The 27,702-nt window shown below is 45.2% G+C and overlaps 1 protein-coding gene across 6 annotated transcripts in view; it reads right to left on the reverse strand.

Moving 5' to 3' along the window:
- The window catches only part of LOC142402962 (SWI/SNF-related matrix-associated actin-dependent regulator of chromatin subfamily A member 2-like), a 204,103-nt gene extending 177,641 nt beyond the window's left edge, over nt 1-26,462 (reverse strand). Inside the window, exons 1-4 of one of the 6 annotated variants that reach the window (XM_075488960.1) lie at nt 25,672-26,462; nt 25,289-25,438; nt 10,547-10,600; nt 731-991 (exon numbers count right to left, since the gene is read on the reverse strand). In XM_075488960.1, coding sequence (XP_075345075.1) covers nt 731-955 — 225 coding nt within the window. In that variant the 5' untranslated portion in view covers nt 956-991; nt 10,547-10,600; nt 25,289-25,438; nt 25,672-26,462. Of the gene's footprint in view, nt 1-730; nt 992-10,546; nt 10,601-23,615; nt 23,852-25,284; nt 25,439-25,671 lie in introns of those variants that run through there. The other 5 variants (XM_075488963.1, XM_075488964.1, XM_075488962.1 and 2 more) reach the window with 5 other exon arrangements.
- Nucleotides 26,463-27,702: the final 1,240 nt, after the last annotated feature.

Here is a 27,702-nt window from a genome sequence, read left to right on the forward strand (position 1 = left end):
TAAAACACCTGTAAAAGTGAAGTTACCATAAATTTACTTCATAATTAAAGATGAGAATTAGTAGGAGAATGTCTTAAAAAAAATTTCACACATATTTCCTTATAGCAAAGGAAATTGATTGTGTAAGAACACACGTAAATTTAAGCATGACAAGCACTCAAGTCAGATTATTCACATGCTTTAAGTAGTTTTAAATTCCTTAATGAGATGGAGCCTATATAAATTAATTTGACAATAATTTTTAAATCAACATGGAAGATGAAACAAATATTTAAGCCTTTTAAGAGATAATAATAAAAGTGTTCATGAAAAAAAAAGTCACCCCAGAAAAATATGGAAGAAGAATAGTTCCAAACAGATGTCGAAAAAGAAACTTACAAGATCTAATATGTAGGCTTAACTACAAAAAATTACTACTAGAATGGTCTTGTAGCACTTCAATTTTATTCTCTAGCAAGGCCTATTCTATTGAAATGTGCAGTTTACAAGTTAAGATTTGCATAATTGCTAGCACCGTAGTTCAAACTGGTCTATTAAAAACAAGTTCTGTTTAATCCAATATGTACACCATCTTTAGTAATAAAGATGTAATCAAAGTGTAGCTGCAGTTTTGCAGGTGATATATGAAGTGCAATAGCTTGTTTTGCAGGTCTAAACGTAGTAAAAGTATGCTTTTTAATCAATGGAGAGAAGTCTAGGAAAAAATCTCATTTATTAAAAACAAAATTACCTTATGCCGTTGGTGTACGCCCTCCTGCAGGTAATCAGTAGACCCCATTGTCGGCATAGGATGTGGGACACTGGGCGGTCCAGGACTTGGCCCCATCACGCTGTGTACTGAGCCAGGAGATGGCCCTGGTCCTGGGCTAGGTCCTAGAATTGGTCCAGGTGAAGGACCTGGCCCTGGGGAAGGACCAGGATGAGGCATTGCGCCAGGGTCCACTGGTGTAGACATCTATTTTCTGTCTCCTTTTCAATTAAGAGAATAGTTCTAATGAAAAGAAAAAAAATAAATAAAACAGAATTTTCATGTGTCCTTAGGGTCAGTGGAATATAGCCAGGAAAAAAAACTATACTAGAGACCATTTGGATGGTGAGAAACAAAGACAAAAAAATTAAAGCAGCACCTTTCCCCATCCCTCCTTTTCCCAGGCTCAACTTCACTCCCAACTTCTCTACCCCTCCCCACCAGCAGCGCAGGGGGGACGGGGAATGGGGGGTTACAGTCAGTAGTAACAATTTCTCTCTGCCTGTCCTTCCTCCTCACACTTTTCCCCTGCTCCAGTGTGGGTCCTCTTCATAGGACACAATTCCTTCAGGAAAATCTGCTCCAGCGTGAGCTCTCCACGGGATGCAATTCCTTCAGGGACTAGTCAACTGCTCCAGCATGGGGTCCTCCATGGGCTGCAGTGTGGATATCTGCTCCGTGGCGACACAGGACACGGAAAAGGCTGAGGTACTGAATGCCTTCTACACCTCAGCCTTTACTAGCAAGTAAAGACATACATGTAAAGACATGGACATACTGGAGAGAGTCCAGCAAAGGGCCACAAAGATGATGAAAGAACTGGAGCATCTCTCACGAGAAAAGGCTGAGAGAGCTGGGACTGTTCAGCCTAGAGAAGAGAAGGCTCAGTGGGGATCTTATTAATGTGTATAAATATCTGAAGGGAGGGTGCAAAGAAGATGGAGCCAGGCTCTTTTCAGTGGTGCCCAGTGACAGGACAAGAGGCAATGGGCATAAGCTGAAACACAGGAGGTTCCATCTGAACATCAGGAAATGCTTTTTTACTGTGAGGCTGACTGAGCACTGGAACAGGTTTCCCAGAGGGGTTGTGGAGTCTCCATCCTTAGAGATATTCAAAGGCTGTATGTATATAGTCCTGGGCAACTGGCTCTAGGTGGCCCTGCTTGAGTAGGGGGGTTGGACCAGATGACCTCCAGAGGTCCCTTCCAACCTCAACCATTCTGATTCTGTGTATTCACTAGCAAACTTCAAGCTGGACTAGTTGGTAAGCAGCACCAGGGGAGGGGGGACTTAGGTCCGTGCTGGGGTATCAGACAGGTAACGGTCCACGCTGCTATGCCCAGGAGGACTTGTGAATGTAGAACACCTGTGGGATGAGAGTGTGAGTGCACACATGTTTGCTAGCAAACATCAAGCTGGACTAGCTGGTGAGTAGGGGACCCATGAAGCAGGTAAAAGGGCCTGGGATCCAGGCACAGGTATCGGGTGGGCAGAGGGGCCACACTGGTACTCGAGGGATCCCCAAATGTGTGTGTGTGCTTGTCAGTCTAGAGAGTGTTGTGTGTGGGTCTTCACTAGTGACCTCCTATCTCTACCAGCCAAAGAAGAGGAAGGGGACTTGGCTGTCTATACTTATGTTTTACGTGAGTCCTGTATGTAGGTGCTGTTGAGGGCAGCACCTTGCCTGCGGCAGTCTGCGTGACTGGCTGCGTCAGCGTCCTGCGCCTGTATGTGTTTTTCTAGGATACATGCTCAGCTTTGCTACTGGTTGAACCTGCAAACAGGAAAGTGGTAGCCTCATCCCTCAGCCTGGGCAGAGACCCAGAGTCCTTGGGCTGGACTCCAGCAGCTGGGCAGGAGGGAGACCTGAGCTGGAGCAGCTGGAGGAGGCAGCCCTGCTCCTAACATCACTTAACACAGTGTACCCTCCCAGGATTCCTGTCGGAGTGGGAGACGGACCCGGAGTAACGAGGAGTCTCAATGTGAGTATGATCGTTCTCCTTTATTCAGATTACTTGACAGGTTTATATATCAGCTAAGCAAAGCACACGCTAGCAACAACTATTCCATTGGATAACTATGCTTGTCCATGCGTTTAAAGCAGTTATATGATTGGTACAAGGTCGCCGTTCACGCGCTGCTCACGTGAGGGGTCTATCGGCATTTGCCAGACTTGGTTCCGCTTGTCTTGTTTACCAAGTGCTCCTTCTGCTTACTTCCGGTTCTCAAGGACGTTTCACCGTGACCTCTGGTTCCTAAGCCCTATCAAAGGCTGGATTGCTCACATCAATCAAGTCGTGTCCTTTGTCACTCAACCATTCTTCCACAATTCCCCCTTCTTGTTTTTGAGCGATCCAGGCATGACTTATTATGGTTAAAAAGGCCTTTTTGACACAGCTACATGCTACGCAAAAACACAGACCTATGATAACTAAAATTATTAAAAGTCGCAATCCTTCAGCCAACAAGCCCTTCAGCCATGACGGTAAGGGCCCAAATAAACTGGTTAACCATTCATCAAAAAACCCTTGATTTTGTCGAATTTTGTTGACATGCTCCTTCAGCCATTGTAGTTGTTTGTGAATCGATTCACTGTGATCAGACAGGTTCATACAACACATGCCTTCAACATCTTCACAACCATGACCTCGGGCTAATAACAAAAAATCAATTGCTGCTCTATTTTGCAAAATTGCATGGCGTAAGCTATTTTGATCCTCTAATAACGTTTCTATTACCTGGGTAGTGACATTTGCTTGTTTTTCAGCCCAACAGGCTAATTGCCCAACCTGTTTCAGGGCTCGTCCTGCTGCCCCCCCAGGTATGAGCAGGGACAGGAACACTCTCTCAGTGGTACTGAGGAGGGTAAGTTCATCATCGCAATCTGGGGGAAGACCCTTGACTGTTCATTTTTTTCGTCTTTCCACTTTCCCTATTGTCTTATTTGTTATATTTTTCCACCAATTTCAATCTGGAGCTAATAACGTCAACTTGCCAAGATAACACGGCCCACCAAATACGTTCTGTGGAACTCCCTGCCATGCTCTGTCACCACATATTAAAAATACATCTGGTGGCAAGGCCTTTGGGGTGCCATTGTTCCAGATTGGTGCCCCTCCCTTGGCCTCAGCTCCTAGGGCCCCCAGTCCCTGAGCACTAGAGCCATTTGTACCACAAAAACCACCTACATTTTGATAATTATAGCCATCTTCTCTTGACGTGACATTTGTCCACCCAGTCCAGTTAAATGAACTGTAAAAATTGGAGCCAGTAAAGGCAGATCCTCCAAATATAATACAAGTTTGAGTCCAGTTTTTTGAGGTATTTCCGATTCTCATTGACCCTAACAGGCTTAACTCTTGGGGGTCCCACGGCAGTGTAACATTTAGACTATTAATGAGTGTGGCGCTACAATTGCTAACACTGTTAGATTGACTACAATTTTGACTAGCAAAACTGCTAAATTCGTCTTCCTTAAAACCTGGTACCCCTATTAAACATGTCCGGAAAGGTTCTGTAGCAGACGCAAGTGAGAGGCAAAATGCTTGTTGACCTGTTTTGTTCGCCCAGGTAACCCACATATTTTCTCTGGGCTCAATTTTGTGAAGACTCATCACCACCGGGAGTACTATCCCGATTATCAGGAGTAGGTTCATCTTGCTCGTCGGATGAGTCATGAGGGGTCACGTTTCTGCTTGGCACCCACACTGGACCGTGATCTGTGGAGACACACATATATCCTCGACCATTAAATATAACTGGGACTGGCCCTAGCCACATTCCAGAGGCAGGATCCTTGTAATTTACTTTAAATTGTGGTAGTGTCGTTGTATCATTAAATTTAAGGTGCTGATGATGGATTACTACCGGCGGTTCTTCTCTATCTCCCATAAGACAGAGAAAGTTCAGTGTAAAAAGTACACGACGCACTCTCTGTTGAGGATCTACCTCTATATCCTTTTGCTTATTTAGATAGTCCTTCAGAATTTGATGCGTGCGCTCCACTAGTCCTTGACCAGTAGGCGAGTGTGGGATCCCTGTAACATGATTGACTCCCCATTTTGCTAAAAATGCCCTAACCTTTTGGCTAACATAAGCAGGTCCATTATCAGTCTTGAGACGCTCAGGCACACCTAACACCGCAAAACAAGCAAGCAAATGTTTACATACATGATGCGCCTTTTCTCCAGGCAACGCGGTTGCCCATATCATTTTTGAAAAGGTGTCTATAGTGACATGCAAATACTTCAATCGACCAAATTCGGGAACATGTGTGACATCCATCTGCCATAATTCTAACGCTTTTAATCCTTTTGGATTCACTCCAGACCCTATGCCTGGACCGTGATTTCCACATTTTGGACAGGCCTGGATTATACCTCTTGCTTCATTTTCCGTTAAATTAAATTGTCTTTTTAAACCTTTAGCATTTTGATGGAAATTTTCATGACTTTGTCTAGCTTGTTGAAATTTGTCCATAGGAGGTGCATGGCACACTGGGCTAACCAGACTGTCAGCCAGCTGATTACCTTGACCAAGACCAAGGTCCAATTGATGGCTATGAATATGGATGATACAGCAGGCTGCTGCTCGTTGACCTAATACAGACCACAGTCTGATAAACAAACTCCCCAATCTAGGATTCGTTGTTTCCCGTAATAGGGCATCTTCTAGACGTGGCACTATTCCAGCCACATACATTGAATCAGTTACCACATTTAAGGGAATATTTATCCAGTTAGTCAAAGCCCAAACTACTGCAGTCAGTTCCAAAGTCTGGAGGGAATCTTGAGGCTGCCCCTCCATGATATACTGCTTCCAATTGTCGCCTTCCTTCCAGACGCAGGCTGCATGCCGCAGGCACTTGCCTGCATCTGTATATACAGTGACCCCACCTGGCAATGGGTTGTTGCTTACTTTGGATCTCTGTATCCACTGATTCCGTCTTAACATCTGCCATAATTTTCCTTGTGGCTGCTGAGAGTGTATTTTGCCACTATAGCCTAATAGGGCATTCTGTATGGCCTCAGCATTACAAAGCCACCACTCTACCTCCACGGCACTAACGGGTATACTAATGTCTCCTGGTTCTTGGCCACTGATTTCTATGGTTCGTGACCGTCCTTTCCGTATTAATTCGCCTACTGCTTCAGTTCGTGTTTGGATACTCGTTTTTGGTTGTACACTTAAAAATACCCATTCTAAAATACTAAACATATCTCCTTGTCCTTTGCATTTGGCAGTGGCAGTGGCATTCAATTGAAGAGGTGAAGTAAATTCCCCTTTCTTGTTTTGCCACTGACAAATGATTGCATAAGGTGAGGCTTTTCTGTTACATATGATTAATGATATTGGCAGTGGCAAGATGCGGCGCGATGACCATGCTGCGTGCATTTTTTGAATGATTTGTTGTAGCACCATGTGGTGCTCCATTGTCAATGTCACTCTGTCCGCAGGATTTGTTCCACGCAACAGCGCAGTCAAGGGCGCAATGTCAGTATTGGAAATACCAATACAATTGCGAACCCATTGAATGTCCCCAAGCAAGGTTTGGATGTCATGTAAGGTATGCAGTTGAGTGACAAGCTCTGTTTTTTGTGGTCAGATTTTTGAGTCTGTAATAGACCACCCAAGATATTTCCAAGGGGCAGTACGCTGCACCTTCTCTGGTGCAATGACAAGCCCCTTTTTCGCTAAGATGGTGGTGAGCTGGCGCAATGACTCATCTGAGAATGGCTGTTCTTGACAGCAAAGAATATCGTCCATATAATGGTAAATTATCATATTTGACCATTGGGCTCGAAGTGGTTGCAGCGCCCATGCTACATACAATTGACACAATGCGGGTGAATTTTTCATTCCTTGTGGTAAGACAACCCATTCGTATCGCTCTGCCGGTGCGGCCTTGTTCACCGTCGGCACAGAGAAGGCGAAACGTTGAGTGTCTTGTGGGTGCAGTGGAATGGTAAAAAAACAGTCTTTTAAGTCGACTATCAAGATGTGCCATCCGTGTGGTAACATACTGGGAGATGGCATTCCGGGCTGCAACGCACCCATAGATTGCATTTGGTCATTGACTTTACGCAAGTCATGCAAAAGTCGCCACTTTCCACTTTTCTTTGGGATTACGAAAATGGGAGTGTTCCAGGGACTAACAGAAGGTTTAACACGTCCAGCTGCCAGTTGTTCAGCAACCAACTGTCTGGCGATTTGCAGCCGCTCCTCAGTCATGGGCCACTGGTCAACCCACACAGGCTCATTTGTAAGCCATGTTAACGGCAGATTGGGCGACTGCTCCCCAGCGCCCATGACTAAAAATGCCTTGTTGTCAGAATGGCTCCAATTTGACTCAAAATATCTCGTCCAACCAGTGCTTCCAACGTCCCAGGCAAGGGCAACACATACACCTTAAGAGTGGCATGCTGCCCCTCCGGAAACTGTAAATGTATTGGCTGTTTGCTAATATAGGGTATTGATTGTCCACCAACTCCTGCGATACATGATGCTGGTAACTCTACTGGCCAAATTGAAGGCCATATTTTACAGCTGATGATTGTAACATCCGCCCCAGTATCTAACATTGCATCAATCTGTCGCAATGTGCCCTGTTGAGTAATGGTGATTTTCATTGTTGGCCGCTGGTTTAATTTTGTTGTAAAACAAACGGCCGGGCCAGTGGACCCGAAACCGTGATCGCCCCGGCGAACATTTGATTGAGACATATGGGTTAATGGGTTGCTAACAGCAACTATTTGTGCGATTTTACTACCTCCAGGGATAAACACAGGTGGACAAACGGTATAGACCATGATATAAATACGACCCGTGTAATCTGCGTCGATCACTCCAGGTAACACGATGAGACCTTGTATACCGGCGGAGGACCGGCCTAGTAACAATCCTCCAACGTTGCTTTCTTGATGAACAAGAGGTCCTAGAACATTGCTGGGAACTTTCTGGACATTAGAGTCAACAAGGGTGACATCTACTGTGGTTTCCACGTCGACTCCCAGGCTTCCTCGGGTGGCTGGTTGGCACTGTTGTAGAAAACCTGTGTTTCGTTTTGGGGGTTCATTTGTGTCTGCACACGACCTCTCTCCGCGCTCGGCTTCCAGTTTCCCGAGCATGCCTTGGTAGCATGAGTGCTTTTCTGGCAGTGATCACACCAAACTGCAGCACGACAATTCGTTTTCACATGGCCTGACTCCCTGCAACGGAAGCAACTGCCACGAAAAGGTTGTCCAGGCGGTCGACGAGGTTTTCCCTTGGGAGCAGGGCCTTGTTTTTTCTGCACCACTGCAGCTAGTGGCTGCATTATTTCTCGAACTGCTCCCTGGACCGCGGCAGCAACAGTATTTCCTTGTCGTTGTGTTTCGGCTCTTTCTACTCGCAGAAGCATTTCTTCTACTCCAGCTCCTTTGGGCAAGCTAGCTAGCGTTTGTTTTGTTGTCTTATTAGCATTATCAAAAGCTAATATTTTAAACATTTGTTGTTTGTTGTCTTCTGATAGATCAGGATGATTCATGATTGCTTCCCAGAGTCGATCTACAAAGTTACTGTATTTCTCTGTTGCACCTTGTTGTAGATTACTAAAAGAGGGGACGCTTGATCCCGGTAAGCTAAGGAATGCTTCAAGTGCTAGCTGAGCAGACAATTGCAACATATTTGCCGGAAATGTAATTTGCACCTGAAGGTCACTGTATGGTCCTTGCCCTACGAGCATATCGGCGGTGATTCCACGAAGTGGGTCCCCGTCCCTTTGTCTTTGAGCCGCAGCACTAATGGCTCGCTGTTGCCAGGACGACATCCATAGTAAATATTGCATTGGGGTGAGTAACAGTCTCATTAGGTTTTGACAATCATATGGGCACATGAGGTCGGCAGAAAAAATCCAACTAACAATTTGTCTTGTGGCCTCGGATTTTACTCCATATGTTGAGATGGTGGTTCGGGCTTGTTGTAATATTTTCCAATCATGCGGTTCCCACTTTCCTTGCCCGTTTCCCCGTATAACCAGAAATGCTAATGTCGTAGGGCCTTCAGCCCCCCCACAGGCTTCCAGTGTCCTTCTAGAATTGCATCTTTGATGACACCACTCCAGCGTGTGGTTCTAGGGAGTGCTGGAGGGTTCATTAAACATGGAGGCACAGCTCCTCCTTTCCTTTTTGTTTGTAATTCCAGAGCATCAAGACGTTCTAGAACTGCTTGCAACACTTTTGCAGTGGCATCAGAGGATTGTGGCAGCTCCTCCCCGCTAGGCGGTGTGGTGGTTCCAGAGGATTCCGTAGAGGGAGGTAGAGGCGGATAGAACGAGGTTGAGGGCGGCAACGGAGGCGCGGAGGGTGGTTCACTGGGCGGAGCTGCAGGGGGAAGTCGGCAGGCTGCTCCGCCCAAGTCATTAAGTTTTGCCACCCCCGCCCCTCTAGAGGCCTTTGGCGGAGCCACCCCCGCCCCTCTAGAGGCCTTTGGCGGAGCTACTTCCGCATTCGCTTCACAGTTTGCATTAACTCTGCTAACAGGAACTTCTGTTTTTTCTGGCGCCTGCATCGACTCCGACGTAGCATTATTCATTTCATTTAATGAGCTGAGACCTTCCTTTTCCCGCAGTTCAGAAACATTTTTACAGACAGTTCCAGACATGCCTTTCACGGCAGGCAGCCCAAAAAATCACGCAATAGGTCCCGGTTTGTTTCTGGGCTTATCGTTAGACACTCCCGGACCTAGCATTTGGGCAGCAGCGCAAGCTACTTCCCTCTCCACCTTCATCGCTTTCAAAGTTTCTAAGACAATGTTCCAGAGCCCATGAACCACCTTTATTTCCTTCTCATCCTTCTCGTCCCCCTCTATTGTTTTCTGCCACATTGTTCCTCCAAAATCCCACCATTCCGAGATGGAAAACAACATGCAGGTGTCAGAAAAGTGACCCCAACATTGTCCCAACTTAATTAACCTAATTAATTGCTTCACTGGTGCTTCTATCCCTCTCTTGGAGAGGATTCCAGCGAGCAGCGTGGCCGCAGCTTCTACTTCCATCACTGCACCTGAGAGGTGAGGAGCGACCTCACACCAGTGTCTGCCCTGCTTCTGCCCCAAGCAGCGCTTCTCTCAGCCGTGGTTTCCCACTCCCCTCCTCTAGCTGCTTACCGCAGTCACGGAGATTTCAACGGTGAGTAACCATCCTCTGCTACCAGATGTCGGAGTGGGAGACGGACCCGGAGTAACGATGAATCTCAATATGAGTATGGTCGTTCTCCTTTATTCAGATTACTTGACAGGTTTATAGATCAGCTAAGCAAAGCACACGCTAGCAACAACTATTCTATTGGATAACTATGCTTGTCCACGCGTTTAAAGCGGTTATATGATTGGTACAAGGTCGCCGTTCACGCGCTGCTCACGTGAGGGGTCTATCGGCATTTGCCAGAATTCCCACCAAAGCAGAGAAGAGGACCACTAAGAAGACATAATGGAGTAGGAGAGTAGGATGTTCATTACTGCTGGCTGCCCCGTTTGCTTGCAAACAAGGAATGTCAGGTTTACAGAACTGCCAACCTCATTCCTGTCACAAGTAAAACAGCATTTACCCAACAGACCCAATACTTCGAGCAAGCAAAACACAATTGCATCAAGACCTTATTTGGGTATTCCCCCCCCTTACCTACATGTTCTATCAGGACCAAAAACGTTTACTAGGTTCTGTTCATAAAATCCCTTTTGTTATGTTTTATTAGTTAAACCTCTATTCTGATTCAAGTAAACAAATTAGAAAAAGGGTTGAACTCAATTAAAATTAACTACCTTGGGATCCCATTTCCTTGCAGGGTAAGACATGCTGATACCTCTGATGCTTTTCTGTTTTTAAAAAAAAAAAAAATTAAAAAAAAAATCACAGCAGAACACCACAGGGGCTAATTAGCACCCCACAATCCCACAGCATCACCAACAAAAGGAATCACATTTTTAAATCATCAGAAATTTATATATCATGTCAAAGCTTCTTAGAAGGGGCCTAGCAATTCAGCTGTATGACAGATGAGACAGAGCAAAAGGAAGTTTTATAAGACAAAAATCACTATGTTGAAAAATATAGCAGCTGGTAGATATTCAAGGATCACCTCCTCCAAACTCAAGAATAGTCCATCCTGATGAGCAGGAAAACATGCAAAGGCAGCAGAATGTACCGCCTGCATGGATGTACAAGGAGCTCCTGACTAAACTCAAACATAAAAAGGAAGTGTACAGGAAGTGGAAGCAGGGTCAGATGACTCAGGAGGAATACAGAGACACTGTGTGAGCATGTAGACGTAGTGTTAGGAAAGCCAAAGCTCATCTGGAGTTGAATCTGTCAAGGGACATGAAGGGTAGCAAGAAGGGCTTCTACAGCTATAACAGCAGCAAAAGGAAAGCTAAGGAAAATGTGGGCAAGGGGGCTGGTGAAAGGGGACATGAAAAAGGCTGAGGTGCTCATTACTTTCTTTGTAACCAGATGTAACCAAAATGATTAGTTTGTTCTTTTGTAACTAAGCAACATAGAGATGGGAGCCAGGTTAGACAATGCTTTAATGTTGTGTTTGTACATCTATGGCTATGGATATGCTACTATGCACAAAGACAATAAGGACGAGGAGTAGTATGGACATGCTGCTATGTTCCCAGTACAGCCCCAGCCCATCTTGACAATGAGTGGAGGGGCAGTTAGAATAATTGGTTTGTGTTAAGGGTGCCAAATCATTGTTAGGGACCATGCACCATGAAGAAGGGAAGCAAGTTACATAAGCAAGGTGGGATTGCGCATGTCCAGAAGAAGGGGTCAACTAAAGGACACACCTGTACAAACACCCAGGACCACCAGAGACCCCCCACAGAAGCCCCTCGGAGCTCAAGGATGCATGTGTAATGACCATGCAAATATGATAATTAGTTCTGGGAAACAGAATGAATGTGCATGATCATTCTGGGAAATTTGATGCATATATATGTAATTCAAGAATATAAGCTTTAGTTGATGTAACCTGCGGTATGCACACTAGGTGGAACGATCCCCTGTGCATCCGGTGCCGTAATAAAGAATGCCTGCTTCTTAATACTACATTGGTGTTAAGGAGTTTGATTCCCGATTTCGGTGACATCTTCACCTCAGCCTTTGCTGTTAAGACCAGTTTTTAGGAATCCTAGGCCCCCGAGACCAGAGAGAAACTCTAGAGCAAGGAAGACTTACCCTCAGTAGAAGAGTATCAAGTTAGGGAAACATATAAAAAGTTAGACATATGCAAGTCCACGGGCCCCGACAGGAACGCACCCACAAGTACTAAAGGAGCTGGCTGATGTCATTGCAACACCACACTCAATTATCTTCAAAAGGTCAGAGAAAATTTTGATAGAGATCAAAATACGATAGTCAAACGTTGTTTAAAAAGCTTTGGTTTTTATTGCATTATACTTATTATTATGGAATAAGCAACCATGGGCAGGTACCCTTCTTATAAAACTGCTCTCAAAGTCAAGTAAAAGAAACAAATAGGCTAAGCCTGTCTAACGGCCAGTTGCCACTAAAGGGGTTGTTACTACCTCCTCCCTTGTGCTGGCACACATCTGACCCCTACAGCAAGTCAGTTCAGGAACCCAAATCAGCAGAAAATTACTTTCTGCAGTGTTAGTTTTCTGCTGGTTTAGCTCCTCAGACAATGAAATTACTGTGTTATCAGATATGGGGAATTGGTGTCACTGAGAGGGAGGGAGAAGTACCAAGAAACAGGACTGATCTTGTTGGCAGTTTTACAGAACAACATCTGTGTTGCAATACACTGATTTTAGTAGACTAGAAATTCTAACTGTTAGATGCCGATAAGAGTTTTCAGAAAGCTAGAAAAGCAGACCGATTCTAACTTGTAGTCTGCCTCAATTTTTTTTAAGTACAAGTAACTTAAAAAAAAAAAAAAAAAATAGTAGTTCGTTCTCCAGCAAGTTGAAGGCCTAGAATTCACTTTCTGGGCTCTTAGAATTGTATAAGCCACTTAAGCTGTGTTCTCGTTGTTTGCGACACTCTGCAAACCCCTTAAGTGAATTACAGGTGCGTTCACTATAAAGCAGTCTTGTATTTTGTGTGTTCCACTTGATGTTATGATTGCATAGACCTAATCAGGAATGTCCTTAAGTAAATATTTAAATACCAAAACACAGGTTACATAACAGTCTTAATTTTTATATTTATTTTCTTGTATTATCCTGAATTTTGTAAATAAGAATCACAGAATGGTTGAGGGTGGAAGGGACCTTAGGAGGTCATCTGGTCTGGATGACAGGACTGGATCCAATATTGATCCCTGGGGTACACATGCACACCAGATTTGAGGAAGATGCACTCGCACCACCACCCCCCCAGCACTCACACACACAGACGTAGGTCTCACCAGTAGCTGGCACTTAGTCCTCGCAGCACGCATACACACAGAATAGAGAGTGAGATTACGCAGCAAGATATTTAAGAAAGGATTTAATAAGTAGATATAAGGAGATAGGACTGACTGCAGTGATCAGGCACAGGACTCAGCCAGACAAGCATACTGACCGGCCCCATTTTACACTCAACTGGCCCCTTTTATACCCCATTCTGCCTACCCCCCCCCGCCCCCCCCTTTCCCCTGCACATTCTTTCATGTGTTTGTATAGCTCTACAGTCTGGTGTCCAGGGTCATCATCCTCCTCCCTCCCGCTTTACAATCTTTTCAGTTGCAAAGTCCAGGTTGATCTTCCTGGAAGTAGCACCTGCAGTTCCTTGATAGCCCATCAATTAGTGTGACTGGCAAGGCTTGTTTCTTGTCATTGTCCCTGTGTTTGTTTTGTCGGGTCTGTGTCTCAGCATATTTTGTTTCTGGTTTCCCCCTTTTTCCCTTAGTTTCCCAATTGACAAGGTTCCCAATCAGATAACCTTGCTGGAATAAACATTCTCACACTCTCACATGCCCTCATAATTAGTGTGACTGACGAGGTTTGGTTCTCCTCACTGCCTCCCTTATCATTTGCCAGTCAGGTTTGCATCCCAGTATGTTCTTGTTTATGGCTTCCTCCTTTTCTTATTATCCCCTTGTTGAAAAATGCCCTTGACCAGATACCCTTAACGGAGCAAACACTCTCCTTCCACCTACCCTTACGCTTTTACTTGTCTGTTCTGTACTTGACTTGTGCTAGCCAGGATGTCAATTACAATGTGGATTTATACCAGTTGTTTAGAAACTGGGTTCAGACCACTTATATCAGAAGATAAGTGGAGTTAGTTATTGCCAACTGTGGACTGTTATAGATCCAAATATTGAAGGTGGAATGCTTGTTCTTCTGCTGCAAGTTCTACAAGGACAGAGGATGGGTCAGGGAGACCTGCTAGGTCTTAGAATGGACTCAAAGAAAGCAAATGTCACTCCCATCTTCAAGAAGGGCTAGGAGGATCTGGGGAACTACAGCCTGGACAGCCTCACCTCAATCCCCGAGAAAAGTGATGGAGCACCTAATCCTGGAAAGTATTTCCAAGCATACAAAGGACAAAAAGGTGATCGGGAGTACTCAGCATGGATTCATGAAGGTGAAATCATGCTTAACTCACCCAATAGCCTTCTATGATGAGATGACTGGCACAGGGGATAGGGAGAGAGCAGAGGATGTTGTTTGTCTTGACTTTAGCAAGGCCTTTGACACCGTCTTCCATACCATCCTCACAAACCAACCAATGAAGCCTAGACTAGAAGGGCGGACAGTGAGGTTGACTGAAAACTTCCTGAACTGCTAGACTCGGAGCATTGTGATCAGCAGTACAAAGTCCAGTTGGAGGCCAGTCACTATTGGTGTACCCCAGAGGTCAATATTGGGTCCACTCCTGTTGAACATCTTCATTAATGACCTGAATGATGGGACAGAATGTACCCTCAGTAAATATGCAGATGATACAGAATTGGGAGAAGCGGATGATACACCAGAGTTGTGCTGCCATTCAGAAGTACCTAGACAGGCTGGAGAAATGGGCAGACAGGAACCTCATGAAGTTCAACTAAGGGAAATGCCTAGTCCTGCCCCTGAGGAGGAACACCACCACACACCAGTACAGGCTTGGGGCTGACTAGCTGGAAAACAGCTTTGCAGAGAAAGACCTGGGGGTCCTGGTAGACACCAAGCTGAGTGTGAGTCCACAATATGCCCTTGTGGCAAAGGCAGCCAACAGCACCCTGGATTACATTAGGGAGAGCATCACCAGCAGGTCAAGGGAGGTGATCCTTCCCCTCTCCTCAGCACTGGTGAGGCCACACGTGGAGTACCATGTCCAGTTCTGGGCTCCCCAGTACAGGAGAGACATGGACATACTGGAGAGAGTCCAGTGAAGGACCACAAAGATGATGAAGGGACTGGAGCATCTCTCATACAAAGAGAGGCTAAACAATACCAGTTCTCTCAGACTCAAGAGAAATCTTATCAATGTGTCTAAAGACCTGACAGGGGGGTGTAAAGGAAATGGAGCCAGCCTCTTCTCAGTGACATCCAAGTGAAAGGACAAGAAGCAACAGACACAAATTAAAATACAAGAAATTTCACTTAAACGTAAGGAAAAAATATTACTGTGAAGATGGTCAAACTCTGGACCAGGTTGCCCAGAAAGGTTGCTGAGTCTCCCTCCTTGAGGATATAAGAAACCCGACTGGACATAGCCCTGAGCAACCTGCAAAACTGACCCTTCTTTGGGGGGGGGGGGGGGGGGGGGGGAATATATGACAATGACGATGACTAAACAATCACCAGAGGTCCCTTTCAACCTCAGCTTCTATGATTATTGATCAGGCAACAAACCACCACTACTGTGGAATTGACAACCAGCAGGACACCCCAAAAGTTCCAGAAGTGGCAGACTACTCTGGCACAAGACAGTTGCACTGACTAGCAACTCGTAGAGCAATAAGTATTTTCAATTCCTCTGTTTGTTTCTCCTCGCTATCTAATATAACTTTTGTCTTTTTCTAGCCTGAATCAACCCAAAATCAGTCTCAGCCACAGGGTGTTTTTGATCAGATCCCCTGCCTTAGCAAGATACTAGAAAACAAGTAAACTGCACCATTTAGATCTGATGATAAGACAAGGTAGACCCAAACTTCAGCTGCATGCTGACAGCATGTTACTGTGCAGATGACATTCCCTTATCTTTAAATCTACAGGAAAACAATTATAGTCCACCTCCACCCTCCAACTGAAGTCACGATCCACAGGTGCTTTTGAAAAAACAATACATTATGAAATCACAACACACTGTTACTGGGAACAGGAAAGCTTGGGGCCACCTTTCTTGATCATGAAAAATACAAAATGACACTATGAATGTTTCATGATAATTCCTTGATTTACTAACTGGAACCAAAACTAAGATTCTGAAAGCTTAAGAACCAATAACAGGAAGACAGCTCACTATAATTAGAACAAGTAACTTACAAGTCAGTGTTCTGCATTTTAGATCCCCATAAACCACCATTTGTTAGATAACATTTAGCAGGACCTAACTATTGCCATTCCAGGGTCAAACAATCACAGAATCACATAGGTTGGAAAAGACCTTTAAGATCAAGTCCAACTGTAAACCTAACACTACCAAGACCACCGCTATACCACGTCCCTAAGCACCTCATCCAAACATCTTTTAAATACCTCCAGGGATGGCAACTCAACCACTTCCCTGGGCAGCCTGTTCCAATGCTTGATAACCCTTTCAGTAAAGTAACATTTCCTAATATCCAGTCTAAACCTCCCCTGGCTCAACTTGAGGCCATTTCCTCTCATCCTATCACTTGTTACCTGGGAGAAGAGACCGACCCCCACCTCTCTACAACCTCCTTTCAGGTAGTTGTAGAGAGCAATAAGGTCTCCCCTCAGCCTCCTTTTCTCCAGGCTAAACAGTCCCAGCTCCCTCAGCCACTCCTCATCAGACTTGTGCTCCAGACCCTTCACCAGCTTCATTGCCCTTCTCTGCACACGCTCCAGCACCTCAATATCCCTCTTGTAGTGGGGGGCCCAAAACTGAACACAGTATTCGAGGTGCGGCCTCACCAGGGCCGAGTACAGGGGCACGATCACTTCCCTAGTCCTGCTGGCCACGCTATTTTTGATACAAGCCAGGATGCCATTGGCTTTCTTGGCCACCTGGGCACACTGCTGGCTCATATTCAGCCGGATGTCAACCAACACTCCCAGGTCCTTCTCTGCCAGGAAGCTTTCCAGCCACTCTTCCCCAAGCCTGTAGCGTTGCATGGGACTGATGTGGCCCAAGTGCAGGACCTTGCACTTGGCCTTGTTGAATCTCATACAATTGGCCTCGGCCCATCAATCCAGCCTGTCCAGGTCCCTCTGCAGAGCCTTCCTACCCTCCAGCAGATCAACACTCCCGCACAACTTGGTGTCATCTGCAAACTTCCTGAGGGTGCACTCCATCCCTTCGTCCAGATCGTTGATAAACATATTAAACAGAACTGGCCCCAACACAGAGCCCTGGGGAACACCGCTTGTGACAGGCCGCCAACCGGAGTAAACTCCATTCACCACCACTCTTTGGGCCCGGCCAGCCAGCCAGTTCTTTACCCAGCGAAGAGTACACCCGTCCAAGCCATGAGCAGCCAGTTTCTCCAGGAGAATGCTGTGGGAAACCGTGCCAAAGGCTTTACTGAAGTCTAGATAGACAACATCCACAGCCTTTCACAGAATCACAGAATCACAGAATCATATAGGTTGGAAAAGACCTTTAAGATCATCGAGTCCAACCATAAACCTAACACTGCCAAAAACCACCACTACACCGTGTCTCTAAGTACCTCATCCAAACGTCCTTTAAATACCTCCAGGGATGGCGACTCAACCACTTCCCTGGGCAGTCTGTTCCAATGCTTGATAACCCTCTCGGTGAAGAAAAATTTCCTAATATCCAGTCTAAACCTCCCCTGGCGCAACTTGAGGCCATTTCCTCTCGTCCTATCACTTGTTACCTGGGAGAAGAGACCGACCCCCACCTCTCTACAACCTCCTTTCAGGTAGTTGTAGAGAGCGATGAGGTCTCCCCTCAGCCTCCTTTTCTCCAGGCTAAACAGTCCCAGCTCCCTCAGCCGCTCCTCATAAGACTTCTGCTCCAGACCCTTCACCAGCTTCGTTGCCCTTCTCTGTACGCGCTCCAGTACCTCAATATCCCTCTTGTAGTGGGGGGCCCAAAACTGAACACAGTATTCGAGGTGCGGCCTCACCAGTGCCGAGTACAGGGGCACAATCACTTCCCTAGTCCTGCTGGCCACGCTATTTTTGATACAAGCCAGGATGCCATTGGCCTTCTTGGCCGCCTGGGCACACTGCTGGCTCATATTCAGGCGGCTGTCAACCAACACCCCCAGGTCCTTTTCTGCCAGGCAGCTTTCCAGCCACTCTTCCCCAAGCCTGTAGCGTTGCATGGGGTTGCTGTGGCCCAAGTGCAGGACCTTGCACTTGGCCTTGTTAAACCTCATACAATTCACCCCAGCCCATCGATCCAGCCTGTCCAGGTCCCTCTGCAGAGCCTGCCTACCCTCCAGCAGATCAACACTCCCACACAACTTGGTGTCGTCTGCAAACTTACTGAGAGTGCACTCGATCCCTTCGTCCAGATCATTGATAAAGATGTTAAACAGAACTGGCCCCAACACCGAGCCCTGGGGAACACCGCTTGTGACCGGCCGCCAACCGGAGTAAACTCCATTCACCACCACTCTCTGGGCCCGGCCATCCAGCCAGTTCTTTACCCAGCGAAGAGTACACCCGTCCAAGCCATGAGCAGCCAGTTTCTCCAGGAGAATGCCGTGGGAAACCGTGTCAAAGGCTTTACTGAAGTCTAGATAGACAACATCCACAGACTTTCCCTCATCCACTAGGCGGGTCACCTTGTCATAGAAGGAGATCAGGTTGGTCAAGCAGGACCTGCCTTTCCTGAACCCATGCTGGCTGGGCTTGATCCCTTGGTTATTCTCTACATGCCGTGTGATAGCACTCAGGATGATCTGCTCCATCAGCTTCCCCGGCACCAAGGTCAGGCTGACAGGCCTGTAGTTCCCCGGGTCCTCCTTCTGGCCCTTCTTGAAGATGGGTGTCACATTTGCTAATCTCCAGTCAGCAGGGACCTCCCCAGTTAGCCAGGACTGCTGGTAAATGATGGAAAGGGGCTTGGTGAGCACATCTGCCAGTTCCTTCAGTACTCTCGGGTGGATCTCATCAGGCCCCATAGACTTGGGAATGTCTAAGTGGTGAAGCAGGTCACTAACCATTTCCCCCTGGATTATGGGGGCTCCATTCTGGTCCCCGTCCCTATCTTCCAACTCCTGGGGGGCTGGGTACCCAGAGAACAATTGGCCCTGCTATTAAAGACTGAGGCAAAGAAGGCATTAAGTACCTCAGCCTTTTCCTCATCCTTTGTCACTGTGTTCCCTCCCCCATCTACTAGGGGCTGGAGATTCTCCTTAGCTCTCCTTTGGCTGCTAATGTATTTGAAGAAGTGTTTTTTGTTGTCTTTTACAGCAGCAGCCAGATTGAGCTCTAGCTCAGCTTTGGCCCTTCTAATTTTCTCCCTGCACAGCCTTGCTACACCTTTGTAGTCCTCCTGAGTTGCCTGCCCCTTCTTCCAGAGGTCGTAGACTCTCCTCTTTTTCCTGAGCTCGAGCCAGAGCTCTCTAGTCAGCCAGGCCGGTCTTCTTAACCACCGGCTGGTCTTTCAGCACCTGGGGACAGCCTGCTCTTGTGCCTTTAGGACTTCCTCCTTAAAGAATGTCCAGCCTTCCTGGACTCCTTTGCCCTTTAGGGCTGCCTCCCAGGGGACTCTCTCAACCAGTCTCCTAAACAGGCCAAAGTCCGCCCTCCGGAAGTCTAAGGTGGCAGTTCTGCTGACCCCCCTCGCCGCTTCTCCACGTATCAAAAATTCTATCATTTTGTGATCACTCTGCCCTAGACGGCCTCCAACCATCACATGGCTCACAAGTCCTTCTCTGTTCGTGAACAAGACGTCCAGCGGGGCACCTTCCCTCGTTGGCTCACTCACCAGCTGTGTCAGGAAGTTATCTGCCACACACTCCAGGAACCTCCTGGACTTGTTTCCTCTCTGCTGTATTGTATTTCCAGCAGACATCCGGCAGGTTGAAGTCCCCCACAAGAACAAGGGCTAGCGATCGTGAGGCTTCTCCCAGCTGCTTATAGAATAGTTCATCTGTCTCCTCATCCTGGTTGGGTGGTCTGTAACAGACTCCCACCACAATATCTGCCTTGTTGGCCTTCCCCCTGATTCTTACCCATAGACACTCCACCCTATCATCACCATCATCGAGCTCTAAACTATCCAGACACTCCCTGATGTATAGGGCTACCCCACCACCTCTCCTGCCTCGCCTATCCCTCCTGAAGAGTTTATAGCCATCCATCGCCGCACTCCAGTTGTGCGAGTCATCCCACCATCTTTCCGTGATGGCAACCATATCACAGTTTTCCTGACGTACAATGGCTTCCAGCTCCTCCTGCTTGTTGCCCATGCTGCGTGCGTTGGTGTAGAGGCGCTTCAGCTGGGCTGTCGTCCGTGTCTCCTTCATAGAAGAACACCCCTTGCGTGCTTTGAGGCATTTCCCTCTTGGCTCCTGTTGCCTCAGTATCCCCTAGCTCAACTCCGTTCAACTTCAACTGTGCCCCAGTGTACCCCCCACATCTCAGAGACACAGGCCGCGTGCCCTCGCTGGCACCCGCTCCCTCTAACCGTGGCACGTCGCCCCTCAGCTTCCCTCGGGCAAGCCTGATATTATCCCCCTCCCTCTTCGAGTCTAGTTTAAAGCTCTGTCAATGAGCCCCGCAAGCTCCTGAGCAAAGACTCTCTTTCCCCTTTGAGAAAGATGAATCCCATCAGACGCCAGCAAACCCGGTGCTGTGTAGGCCATCCCGTTGTCAAAAAAACCAAATCCGTGGTGATGACACCAGCCACGGAGCCATGCGTTAATAGATTGGGTACCTCTGTTCCTTCTTGCGTCTCTGCCCACCACTGGAAGGAGAGAGGAGAAAATAACCTGTGCTCCAGAGTCCCTTACTAGCCGTCCCAAGGCCCTGAAGTCTCTTTTGATCGCCCTAGGACTTCGTGTTGCAGCTTCATCGCCCCCCACATGGAAAAGCAGTAGAGAGTAATAGTCTGAGGGCCGTACCAGGCTAGGGAGTATCCTCGTGACATCCTTCACACGGGCCCCAGGGAGGCAGCAGACTTCCCTAAGAGGAGGGTCCATCCGGCATATCGGACCCTCGGTTCCCCTCAGAAGGGAGTCACCCGCAACTATAACCCGTCTTCTCTTCCTTGTGGAGGTGGTGTTAATACGATGATTCAATCAATGACTGAATTCAATGATTCAATCAATGAACACAAAGTGTATATGAAACAATATAAAACCAGTAAAAATGAAAGAGATCTTCAACTGACATAAACTGGCATTATTCAATTTACATAACAGGAGCTGGACTCATAAAAGTTCACTCTTGGAAGGCAACTTGCAGTTTTGCATACAAACCATAGAATCAGAAATACATCACCTCAGTTCTTTATCCCGATGCTTCGGACAGAGACAAACAAGCTCTGTAAACTGCCCCAGCTTTTTCTCCAGCCCTCTGTCAGAGATCACCATCCTCACCCACAGTAGAGCAAGTAAAATGGGTTGTGTACCTGCACCACAGACATTTCAGTGTGGAGGTCAAATAACATAAGATTATTTTACAAAAGGAGACTGCTTACTTTTGGATAGTTCTAGTAGTCCCCACCTCCAACTCTTTCCCAATCCTCTTGTAGAAGCTCATCCCTACTATCTAGTTGTTTTGGTTTTTCATGAAGCAGTTTCTGCAGCACTGTAAATTACAGCCTAAGTTATATAGTTAAATAAAACAAAAATCAGCACCAAGAAAAGAGCAGCTAACAGCTAGGGGCTGGATCTACTACAGCCATCCCAAGGGAAGTCATCAAGAGTCAGTGCCCATAGAAGATGAGCATAAGCAACATTATCAAATTTTTCACTTAAGAAGTTGAGGCATGCGTATATGATCCCTTTTAACAGCTTTGCTACAGAAGGCAATAACCTTCAGGAAAAGAGTAAAGAAGATAGTTGGAGTTAAGAGTATAAGGAACTACTTCTTCACCACATACCAATATTCACAACACTCTGCCAGTGCCTAAAAATCAAGTCTACACTTGGAGTAGCACTATTCAGTGCTACATACGCAGATTTTATTCTACTTCTAAGGGACAGAAGACTCACTCGTTACTTTGTTGACTGGTTAGGGATCAAGAGGAAGCAGAGAGAGAGATGCTCATACAAAAAGTGATAGCTGTGGGGTTTTTTTTTTTGTGACAAAATCTTTTTCAATCTTATTATCCTATATATTTGCAAACTATCAAAGCTGTGCAAATAAGGCATAAGCTTCTACTTGCCTCCATTTTCATGGCAAATAATCTTTATATTGTAATTTTCCATTTATTACTCCCACTAGAGGATCAATCCGAAATGAAAAACTGAAATGAAGGAGCACAGAAGAGGCGGAGGTCAAGGACACTCTATATATGGAGATCAATTGCAGTAGGAAACAAAATATATAATGCGTATTGCAATGATTTGTAAAAATGGTCTCACTGGTTGCTAAATTAAAGTTTCCTTTTAGAAAGAAGGGCCTTCATTTGTATAACAATACACTGACTCACACAAAAAAGGCTGCTGGCCTTCACATGCAGCTCTCAAAATACTAATGAAAGAAAATTTTGGTGTAACATTTATTGCCTCGATCTCAGGGGTTATGGTTAGATGTGAGTAACACCAAAGAAAGATCTAAATATACAGAAAAGGTAGCAAATGGAACGATGCTGTAAATCACGTGGGTTCCATATCATTTAAACAGAAAACAAACACAAGATTTAGTTTGCTACAGTTAAAAAAAAAAAAAAAAATCCACATCTTCAACTCTTCAGCCAATTACTTGTCTAAAATATTCATCAAAACCCTTCTTCAAAAGAATGGAGTTCATCTAATGTTTGGCAATGTTGGACATAAAAAAAAAAAACTTTGAACATCAAAACCCAAAATAAAGGAAAAAAAATTCAACTCCATTATAACCTATTTAGTTATATTGAGGTTACAGCACAGTATTTATTCAATAATACTTACACTCACTTTTTAAAAATTATTTTTGAATATCTGATTCTTTAGAATATCTTCTAAAATATTTGATTCCAATTATAGGTTAAAAAAATACTGTTTTCCACTGTGTATATTTTGTTTCTCCTTAATCATAAATTTTGTTTGGGCATGAAAAGACAAATTTATAAACACCATTCTTCCCCTAGCAAATATAGGGGGCTTCCTTAAATGTGGTATGGGGAAGTATCACTTATTTTATCTACATACAAACTTCATATGAATAATATTGAAATAATAATAAAAAAAAAAAAAACAAACCAAACTCAAGCACCCCCTTCCCCCTACACACAAAGAGACTGGATCTTTAGAGATTGCAAGTTTCTCGCTCTGATTGTCTTCATTAAACAGTAACTAGTTGGGGTTTTTTTTTTTTTATTTTAAAACCCCAACATGAATTTTCCAGAATTGCCAGGGAATGTACAGGCCTCAACTTCATAACTGTAACACACCCCAGCACCTCCATCCACAAACATACAAGTAACATGCAAGCACATTTAGCAGAACTATATTTCCTTCCTAGGAAGTTTTAGCCTCAATCAAGAGGATCTCAAAATCGATTTTGAAAGAGCCAGTCCTGCTTTCTTCTCTCACTCTACAAAACAATGGCTGCACTACTTTTCCTGGTGGGTTACCTTGATGAAGCGACACCCAAAAGTGAAATCTAAGCATGCACAACTTGGGTTAAGAGCCAAACGCATAGACAGGAAACATGTTTCATGGCAAAGCTAGGCCTCTCTCTCCTCTTCTTCCGTCACCGTGTCACACCAATCAAACACGTCCATAAATGTGTAAATCTGTATTTGGCTGCTGTGTCTTCCCGATTCTCTGCTGCTGAACGCATACGCAGGGGGAAGAATGAAAAGAAGAAGAAAAAAAACCAACCACCACCACAAAAAAACCCCCACCCCCCCACACAAACAAAACAAAAAAAACCCCAAAACCACCCCCAACAAACCACCCCCAGCTACCACAAAACACTGCCTTTCTCTCTCCAGAGATAGAGACAGGCTGTAACTGCTCTCCTTCTCCAGGTTTACTCAGCACACAGTAACAACTGGAACACTCCTAAAAGCCCCATTTGCTCCTTACCTCCTTTTAACCACCGAGAGGGAGAGGGGAAAAAAAAAAAACAAAAACAAAAAACAAATCAACAAACCCACAAACAACCCACCCTTTTTTTTGTGTGTGCAAAGAACAAGACCCCTCTCCCAACAGGATGATGAGAACTTGATTCATCTTTACAAAGAACTTGCATCTATATTAATATAAGCGTGTATGTACTCCCCCCTAAAAAAGGGAGATTTTCCATATATACAGGAAATATCATACCGGAAATAACGTGCAAACTGCATGGAAGACAATTACAAATTTGTAAGCACATGTTGTTTTATACCACTCTTTGTTCCTCAGACTACTGCGGGGGGGGGGGACGGGACGGGGACGGGACGGGACGGGGGGGACACGGACGACACACGGGACACTTGCTTTTTTTCCCCCAGAAAAAAAGGGAGTGAGAGAAGCTATTTTAGGAAATTAATCACAACATTTTTACAGCAGGAGTGACTTGACTGTGCAATTAAAACCAGAGATTGAAAGATACTAAAATGAAAGGCAAGAGCTGCAGCCTTGGTTAGTGAATCCCTCGCCCCCCAAACGTTCTCTCGCACATTCATATGTTTGGGGCAGTCAGACAGGGAGATTATCCAGCTCACGGCCTCCTTAGCATTACTAGTTAATGCTGCTGCTCTAGCAAGTAACACCACTCCTCACACACAGCTCTTTCTACTCCACTTCTCTTTCCTCAGCCACATCTACTTAATTCTTTGCAATAGAAGACAACAATGCCGTTACAAGACACTCACAAAGTGCAGCACTTGTTCTCCCCTTCCCCAAAACAGAAGGCAATGGATTTCAAAGTGCAACATTCAGCTGCATGCAATAAAACTAACCCTTCCGCTCAAAAGGCTGGAAAATTATAGTCTCCCTCCCAACACACTGTTTAGAGCCACTAAAATACAGATCAATCAATTAATGCACGGGAGGAATAAATAAATAAATAAATAAACCCACACAAGACCAACTCCCAGCCCCATCATAGCTGCTGAGCTGCCCCTGAAGAGGCTGTTGCTTCTGGGATCTATTTCTGTTTAGACTGCTTTGCCCGGAGCCTTTTAAACACTCGCTTCAGACACAATACCAAGGGATTACAAAAGCAGCCGGTTATTCTTAAATTAATTTTTCAGACACTTTCTTTAAGAATTACATATACACACAGACAGATAAATTGATAGATGTACATACACACCATTCCCTGCTTCCTCCTCCTTCTCTCTGTTGGTGCAGCTGACTTGCAAATCAGGAAGAAGGTTGATGGGTTTTTTTATTCTTATTAGAGGAGATTTACATTATGATTATTCCAGAAATGCTAGAACAAAACTTTTTTTCTCTTCACCCACTGAAAAATATAAATATTTTTTAAGAAATAAGAATTGTAGACAGCAGAAAGGAATAAAAGGAAGGCACATAATAATCCTTGAAGCCAGCAGGCATATTTTTTAAGGAGTGAAAGCAGGCACGATGCGTGCTTACATAGTTAATAATAATAAATTATTTTTTAAAAAAACTATAATGGAAAAGGTTGAGAGCATACATGGGAAGGGGGGGGATGAAATCGTAAATTACAGTTACCTTGCTTTGGAAGAATGTTGCGTTGAACGGCTTCTTTCTCTGTGAGTCACTCAGAATACAAAACCACAGACGGATAAGATTATGACTTCATTGACGACAACTATTTCCTCCTCCTGCCTCGTCCCACCGCTTAGTCCAACCCGACACCACCGCTCAAGAAAAGGGTTCTCCCATTGGTTCACCTCAAGGAGAGCACCCGCCTCCTGTTCAGAAAGGGTGATCCGATTAAGACTCATTAACTGTTGTTTAGCCTGGAACGGAGAGAGCGGGGCTGTATTAGGAAGAGCATTGCCAGCAGGTTGAAGGAGGTGATCATTCCCCTCTACTCAGCACTGATGAGGCCAGCATCCCCAAATCCTTCTCTGACGGGCTGCTCTCGATCCCTTCATCACCCAGCCTGTATTGATACCAGGGTTTGCCCTGACCCAGGTGCAGGACCTTGCACTTGGCCTTGTTGAACCTCATGAAGTTCACATGGGCCCACTTCTCGAGCTTGTCCAGGTCCCTCTGAATGGCATCCCTGTTGCCTCGCTGTAAAATAACTCCCGAAACACACAAAGTATGTTTAGAGATGAGACATTGCTTTATTCTGTGCAAGGTGGAATATTTCCACAAATTGAGCACACCTATTGTAATTCTCTTCAGTATTTATACATGAAAGTTAACACACCACGCCTATCTAATACATAATCATTAGACTGACTAAGCATCCTCTTCTTCCATTGGTCCGTATTTTCTCCGCTTCGATTTAAAGCTACAGTGTGATTTTAATTCACTACACATGCTCACAAGGAGAGAGGGTGAGGGTCGTCGTCCTCCTTTCGTTCCTCAGTTGGGTCAGTGGTTGCAATCTCCCCCTGCCGCCTTTACTTTTCCCCTAGTTACTGTGATTCCTGTTGTTTTCATGGTTGTTGTGGTGCCCCTTTATCTTTATGGCTCTCCCGGTAAGAGGATGTTCCTGTTATTGGTCTTTGAAGGGTTACAGCTTTGCATTCTTTTAGAAGAAACATATGCTTCTTAGTAAAATATGCAGTGCCCGTACCCTCTTATCTGGCCTGGACATTACCTATTACCTTGAAGATTCTACAATTCTCATATTCTCGTATGCTAGTTTCTACTCCTAACTGTGATCCCTTCTTAGCTACTAATAACTCCCATACTATTTCTATTTTTTTCTAAAATATATACACATATATACATGATTCAAGGTGACAATTCCCCTCTTTGGAAGTTTCAAATATTTCATTTGAACATCTTCCACCATCTCTGGTTAGCATCATGTTTCCGACAAAGACAGTCTTCAGTATTGCCTGTTTCATACAGTTAATTATGATGATGATGATTATTGCAGTCACTGGAAGAATCAAACCCTGGGCTAAATTGGCTAACTGTCCTGTAAGAGACCATCCACTCCCACTTTGCAGAATTTTGTTTATCCAATTGTTCTTGGCACTCTCCTGTAATTCTTGGGTTCCCATTGCTACTCGTCTAATTTGGTCAATCTGTTTATTTAGGTCTTCAGTCACATTAGGAATGTGAACACAACAATGTTCCTTATCCAGGTTTGAATATCCACATAGTCCCTTTTCTTTGGCCGATAACAGATCTAAGGCTAGACAATTTTGTAAGGTCATTTCACTGTTTGCTTGCACCTGTTTGTTTATTACAAGTAACCCCTGCTTAGTTGCATTCTCCAAACTATTCATCTGCCGCGTTAGATTTGCAAACAGTACTCGGTTCTCGTAAGCCATTATTCCGGGGGCTAACACTGACTCCATGGCGCACCCGACATTCGGAGCTGTTGATGGGCCATGCCATGGATCCTTTTTAAATTCTCTTTTGAGTTTTCCCCATAACTGAGGTGTAATGGGATTCTTTTTCCATAATGGACACAATGTTAACGCTCCTAAGGTAATTTGGTGATTTGGGATATCAAAATGAAGTCTGTTTGTCCAAGTTCCATCACTTAAGACCCACACAGTATATCCTGGAGATGAAATAGTTTCTGTGTGGCATTGGACTTGTCTGTGT

The sequence above is a fragment of the Mycteria americana genome (assembly GCF_035582795.1).
Source record: "Mycteria americana isolate JAX WOST 10 ecotype Jacksonville Zoo and Gardens chromosome Z unlocalized genomic scaffold, USCA_MyAme_1.0 Scaffold_18, whole genome shotgun sequence".
Classification (NCBI taxonomy): domain Eukaryota; kingdom Metazoa; phylum Chordata; class Aves; order Ciconiiformes; family Ciconiidae; genus Mycteria; species Mycteria americana.